The 7,225-nt window shown below is 36.2% G+C and overlaps 1 protein-coding gene across 1 annotated transcript; it reads left to right on the top strand.

The window, feature by feature from the left end:
* Positions 1–7: 7 nt before the first annotated feature.
* Positions 8–6,779, top strand: Gpr85 (G protein-coupled receptor 85). The gene is made up of 2 exons (XM_048786000.1): positions 8–184; positions 1,278–6,779. The coding sequence occupies exon 2, from the start codon at positions 1,448–1,450 to the stop codon at positions 2,558–2,560; it is 1,113 nt and encodes a 370-aa protein (XP_048641957.1). The 5' UTR covers positions 8–184; positions 1,278–1,447; the 3' UTR covers positions 2,561–6,779.
* The last annotated feature ends 446 nt before the right edge of the window (positions 6,780–7,225 follow it).

Genomic DNA, 7,225 nt, shown 5'->3' with positions numbered 1-7,225 from the left:
GTTTTTTTTTTTTTTTTTTTTTGACATTAAACTGCATAATGGAAATACATTCAGACAATGCATCTTCAGTAAGGCTTATTGAGAGCTTCGTTTCTGGAAAGCGTTGCAAGACAGGAATATCAGGCTGCGAATCACCGAAACCCTTCCCTTGCAGCACAGAGGCAATCTCTCTCCCCATCTTCGCGTATGTAATGCATGTCTCTCTCTCCCCCTCCCCCTCCCCCATTATAAATCCAGGGGTGGCGGATTTCAGGTTTCGTAATGTTGCATGATGCGATCGGTATTTACCCGGGGATGTACCGGTGGGGAAATTAAAATCATCGAACGCAGTTTTGCCTAGGCTTCCATCAGCATATCCCCAGCAAGTGAAAAGTGGCTAAGGAAACATGCTTCGTGGGAATAACAGAGAAAACCAATTTCTCTGATGTAGCTCCCAGGCACCTAAGAGATAATGTGCTTTTTGCTTTAAAATGAAGCCGCTTGGAATTTGCACCAGATTTTTCAGTGTAAATGAGAAGAGCATAATTGCCTAGGAGATACAGATTTGTGTTATATTCATTTGAATACAGGCAGCCAAGGTTTACAGATGGAAGTGCATTATTCCTTTGGGTGTGTTTCCCTGGCCAATATTTACATTAACCATTTTTAATAATCATGTGGGCTTAAAAGAGACAAGATTTGCCAAAAGTTGGGGGATGGGATAGAAAGGGAAAGACAAAAGATTAAATCACATCAAATCTTGGGACAACTTCTATTAATTTTGAAGTCTAGTAGTAATATTATGTTTTAAAATGAATCAACAAATACTCATGCAGCATGAACAGTGACACTTGAGTTAAAAGACACATTTTTGCAGGGTTCTTTGGATCCATATGAGCAGGGAAGCTGCCTGTAAAACACTGACAGTACTAACACACCTCAGAAAAATGTAGGTAGCCTTTCTGTCTCCCATCACCAATCTTAGAGATTTCATTGCAATACTAGTGATTAATTCTTAGACCAGCATATTTTATGACTGTGGAACATTTTATTCCTTTTAGTCTCAAGGTACTCAGTCAAATGTATGTTCTCTAGAATATGGACATTTTTAAAATCACCTGGCTTGAAAAACTAAACAAGCTAATTCCCTGAAATCTCAAGCAAAAATACTTACTGAAGCAAAAACTACTATTTGAAATTAAAACTTTATTTGCTTCCCCATAAATGAACAGCTTTATGTTAGCACTGACATCATTACTTGTTAACTTAAGAACTGATAGCTCTTTTTTTTTTTCCAGATATTCTGATGGCAAATCAAATGGAAGAAAAGAGGAAGCATGACTGCAGATCGGATCAATTCTTGTTGTGGATTACATTTTCAGTAAAATGTATGGATCTATCTTTTCCTTGTTCTTATATCTAGATCATGAGACTTAACTGAGGCTGTATCTTTATCCTCCATCCATCTATGGCGAACTATAGCCATGCAGCTGACAACATTTTGCAAAATCTCTCGCCTCTAACAGCCTTTCTGAAACTGACTTCCTTGGGTTTCATAATAGGAGTCAGCGTGGTGGGCAACCTTCTGATCTCCATTTTGCTAGTGAAAGATAAGACCTTGCATAGAGCACCTTACTACTTTCTGCTGGATCTTTGCTGTTCAGATATCCTCAGATCTGCAATTTGTTTTCCATTTGTATTCAACTCTGTCAAAAATGGCTCCACCTGGACTTACGGGATTCTGACTTGCAAAGTGATTGCCTTTCTGGGGGTTTTGTCCTGTTTCCACACTGCTTTCATGCTCTTCTGCATCAGTGTCACCAGATACTTAGCTATCGCCCATCACCGCTTTTATACAAAGAGGCTGACCTTTTGGACGTGTCTGGCTGTGATCTGCATGGTGTGGACTCTGTCTGTGGCCATGGCATTCCCCCCAGTTTTAGATGTGGGCACTTATTCATTCATTAGGGAGGAGGATCAGTGCACCTTCCAACACCGCTCCTTCAGGGCTAATGATTCCTTAGGATTTATGCTGCTCCTTGCTCTCATCCTCCTAGCCACACAGCTTGTCTACCTCAAGCTGATATTTTTTGTCCACGATCGAAGGAAAATGAAGCCAGTCCAGTTTGTAGCAGCAGTCAGCCAGAACTGGACTTTTCATGGTCCTGGAGCCAGTGGCCAGGCAGCTGCCAATTGGCTAGCAGGATTTGGAAGGGGTCCCACGCCACCCACCTTGCTGGGCATCAGGCAAAATGCAAACACCACAGGCAGAAGAAGGCTGTTGGTCTTAGACGAGTTCAAAATGGAGAAAAGGATCAGCAGAATGTTCTATATAATGACTTTCCTCTTCCTAACCTTATGGGGCCCCTACCTGGTGGCCTGTTATTGGAGAGTTTTTGCAAGAGGGCCTGTAGTACCAGGGGGATTTCTCACAGCCGCTGTCTGGATGAGTTTTGCCCAAGCAGGAATCAATCCTTTTGTCTGCATTTTCTCCAACAGGGAGCTGAGGCGCTGTTTCAGCACAACCCTTCTTTACTGCAGAAAATCCAGGTTACCAAGGGAACCTTACTGTGTTATATGAGGGAGCATCTGTAAATCTTTAGCCTTGTGAAACACTAACCTTCTCTGCTAAGCAATTGTGGCCTGTAGCCATATCTTGAGAAGAAATTCAAGAATGGGATCAGCAGTTACAAGGATTTGGGCAACATTCTGCAGTCTTTGCAATAGTTCACCTATAATCCTATTTTAAATCTCAGAGTGATCCTGCTGACTGCTGGTGAAGGTTTGTAATTAAGAAAGGACTGAACCACTGCCCTAAGTTTCTTTCTGTGGTTGAAAACTAGATAATGAAAGTAGCAGGTGCTAAGTATCAGTGCTAAATGCTGTGTATATCACTATGTATGAAAAAAAAAACATCAAAAAAAACAATTAGCATTGGACATCTTAATAAATTAAGTTGACATGAGGTAAATGTGTTGATAAAAACTAATTTTAGAAGTCTGAAGACTTTAAAACATTTCATACTATTTTTGTTTTGCAAAGACTAAACTATTTGGGGACTTAAAGTACTGTAATACACTAAAGACGTGCCATGAGTTATTGGAATATCACACTTTAAAAATCGCCTTGTAAGTTTTGGGGAGATTCCAAAGCAGTTTATTGGTTCCGATTAGAGTTTATCTTTTTTTTTTTTTGTATTAAAACATTGTTATTTCTAAATACCACTTTCCTTACCTACTAGTGAAATTGCTAGCATTGAGCTGTATTATGTGGTTTCTGTTGATTTAGTATAAAGGTTTTCCAATTCATTTACATTTTACAAATGCTAGATATTGGTCTGGGAGGCAACATTAATGGTACCAGTCAGTCACAACTGAGCGGTTCTAATAATGCAGAATAAACACATGTTGCCTTAAAGGGTTATCTAATATCCTTCATATTATTTAGCATTGGAGCAAATAGGCAAGGGATATTGAATCAGTAACTGGTCATGGTCATTCATCTGGAAGTGCATGGAAGATCATTTAATACTCTTTTTTCCTTTTTCCTCACATGGTTTGAAAATTAAGGTGCACATCATTGGAATAATGAGATTTTCTTCTGAGGTGTGCTACCCATTCTAGTGTGTTCTAAGAAGCGGGCAGTTGATGTATGTTTATATTTTAAGTCAGCTGTCAAGGGGAGACCACAGCCTTAGTATGACATCCTGCACAATTTGTGAAGCATTTATTCTATGGAAGGCACAGTCCTGTTTATACTTTCTGCACATTCAGTGTATTGGTCGTTTAAATTATTTTAGTTTTAACTTGTGAAAGCTTATAATATGATTTCTGGTATTTTAGAAATACATTAGATTCTGTGAGTCTCATTCTTTAAGAAACAGATGTGTGAACTTCAATATAAAGTTGCATTTGCCAAAATTTATCTGTGTAGCCTGTTAATTTTCTTGGAATAAATTTTACATTTTTGGCATATAACAATCAGTTTAAAAAAAACAGTCTGGGAGTCAAGCACAAAGTAGAAAGGCTAATTTATTATGATTTGGTTTTTTAGACTTGTGCACCTGCTTAATTGATTGGTTCAGAATTTTAGTACAATCATCACACTTTAATTTGATACATAGTAGAAATCTTGGGTTCTTAATATATCATTTGTAAGGAGAATGGTTTACAACAGCATTTACAAAACCAGAGAAAGTTATTATATTTGTTTCTTTTTCATTGTTTTATTTTATTCATTTTTTTATTTGAAAATGTGAGATTAGGTATTTAGTGAAATAGAATTTTTATTGCTATTATGCCTCTTTAAACACAATACCAACAAAAATAAGAAAAAAGTAACTGAATTGTTTCAATGATGTATGTGACTATTGAGTTTTGCTTTTATAAGGACAGCTCAAGCCATGATTTAGTGAGCACTCTTGGCCTTATTTTTACTTTATGCCAAAGTTTATTGAATTTGAGACAAATTTTAATGCACAACAGAGAGAGTTTTATCTAGCAATAAAATCTCCTTCTTGGTACTAAAAACATTATTTAAAACACAATAAAGAAAAATGTTATCCAAAGATGGTCTGATAACATGTTTCCATCTTAAAAACATTTACAGGAGAGACATAATTACAATGATTACCCTTATGGAGAATTCCATGTAGAGGTTCAAATATCATCAGCATTTGGTAGAAAAGTCAATCATCTTGAAACAAGAGAGAACAAGTTTACCAAGACTCACCTGCACTACATAGATAAGAAAACTGAGGTGGGAATTAAGAGTAGGAAGCCTGAGGAATCAAGAGCAAACACAAACTTAGCTACTTAAAAAAAGAAATTCAAACAGTTTGGGCAAGTGACCAGTCCTAGTGAGCAGTGAATACAGCCGAACTGCAGTGATTCATTTCGGCCTACTTCTTTCTAACTTGACTTTTGCAAGCCAAGGAGGAATCAGTGGATAAGACCCATTCCTAGTTATGAATGCCATTTGTAACTCAATAAGTAATGGTTGTAATCATACAAAACAAAAGTTGTCCTCAGTGTCTTTATGACCAAATTGCATTGCCTATTTTGGCACCCATTATAATATTTAATATTTAAAAACACTTGGTAACTAATTTAACTTGGAAAATTTTACTGATCTTCAACCCATAAAAATGCATTCCCACCAGGGAATCCAACTTCCCAGTGAGAAAGACTCATTATCAATAATAATGTGTCCCTCTTGGAGTAATTACACGTTGGAACTGAACAGTCTTTAAATTGTTCTCCATCATAGTGGTGATGTGCTTGCATGAATGTGTCTATACTTTCTTATCTGGTTCCCTTTGTGCACAATGGATTTATTTGTGAGATTCCTAGCTGGAATTAGGCATTCAGTCTTGACTCTGGAGTCTCATGCAGATATTAACTAACACAGAAGGAGGTGAGTAACTTGCCCAGTTTCCCACACAGGCCCTATTTAAATAACACAAAATTAATCATAGGGATTATATTAAAAATTATTTGTAGCTAGGACAATCTATTAACTGCATTATCTTCTTCAGATATTAGCTGACTGAATTTCAACACTGGCATTTTCCATAGACTTTAACTCATTTGTTATTGTTAACACATGGATATGGCCACTTATCCATTTGTCTCTACTTCTATGAATGTCATATCTATTGTTTACTCATTTATTCATTTGTTCAGAAAATATGTGCTGGGCCTGGCCTTGGTGTTATGGCACAGTGGAAAACATGGCAGAACAGTTTCTCATTGAGATTTCTTAATCTAATGGGAAAGACACAACAAATATATAAAAGCAATGAATTATGACTATTAAAATAGTAAACATTGTTAAAATGGAACAGGTATTAATGACCATAAATTGACTGCTTTCCATTTTTCCTCCAGTGTCTTTTCTTCTATTTTGTCCAGCATTTCTTGGGATCTCCCACATCATACTCCCTCAACTCAGACTTACAACTATATTTTGGAACCAGTTTCCATGTTGTTGATTCTATGTACAGATTCTTAATTATTCATGTCCACAAGAGAGAGAGTTCAATTCCTTTCAGAGATTTGGAGGTGAGTCTTTTGTTATGCTCAGATTTCCCTAATGTTAGCATGAGAATCCTGCCTAGAGTGCAATCAAACTGAGGACTTGTGTATGTGCTTCGTAGGATTCTTAGGGGACCTCCCCTAATGCCCAAGCAAAGATGGAATTATATGTGAAGTGGGGTGCATTATTTTATTAATAAATTTGTCAACACCCCATCTTTATTGGGAATATGAAAAAAAACTGGAATATACTATCAGTTGAAAAGTTGATTTGGCCTCCAACATTTACTTCTATTGCAAACACAATGAAACATATTCATAATTACATAGATATACACCTTTCTACTAAGCCATGTAATGAGTTGTGTTCCATCTGGGGTTACCATAGTATAGTTGTGAACAGAACCAAGTTGACTCTTCTGTGTATTCGCCTCAGATAAATTTAAATGGTTTCATTCTCATTTTATTCCATGTGTATCATAGGTTATATGTTTTAACATAAAAATACCTCCGATTATCTTAATTCATATTAAGAAGAAAAGAAAGAAGCCAACATGATAGATGGTCATGTTTCAAAGATTGGCTAAAGACATTATTAATCGAGATAGATGGTTGCCAGACTTGTGGATTATTTATGATTCCCAAATCTTGTGAATTCATTCATTTTTCTATGCAAAATACATTATTTTTGTTTGTTAATGTTCTCTTTTAAATATATTGACTGGAAATTTCAGCATCTACTAAGAGAATTGTTTTTTTGCTGAAGTTTTTTGTTGTTATTTTCAACTGCAGGCATGCAAATGTTCTGTGACTTTCCTGTTCAGAAAGGAAAATAAAGTTTCTGAAGGAAACTTTACTTACAACATATTAAAATGATAGTATTGCTCCCTGTTGAGGCACAACTTCATAAATAGTTTGTATAGTTGTTAAAATGAAGACATTATTGATACATTGCTGGATGATGATGATCATGATCATGATGATGATTTTGCCACCAGCAAAATAGTAAATAAGTTAAAGGCATAATGAAAATTGGAGAAAGATAGGGAAGATTTGGGGGAGAGGGTTGATAATTTTTGCTCTATGCTTCTATTCTTAAAAAAATAATAAAGCCAAAAGCCTTTAACTCTACAAAAACATTATATAAGTAAGACCTGGTTTTTAAAATGGGGAAGGAGCTTTTACATCACCTCCTTTTGCCAAAAGGATGA

This window comes from Marmota marmota, unplaced genomic scaffold (assembly GCF_001458135.2).
Source record: "Marmota marmota marmota unplaced genomic scaffold, marMar, whole genome shotgun sequence".
Classification (NCBI taxonomy): domain Eukaryota; kingdom Metazoa; phylum Chordata; class Mammalia; order Rodentia; family Sciuridae; genus Marmota; species Marmota marmota.
Note: the sequence above shows the minus strand (reverse complement) of the source record. Positions and strands in the feature narration are given on the sequence as shown.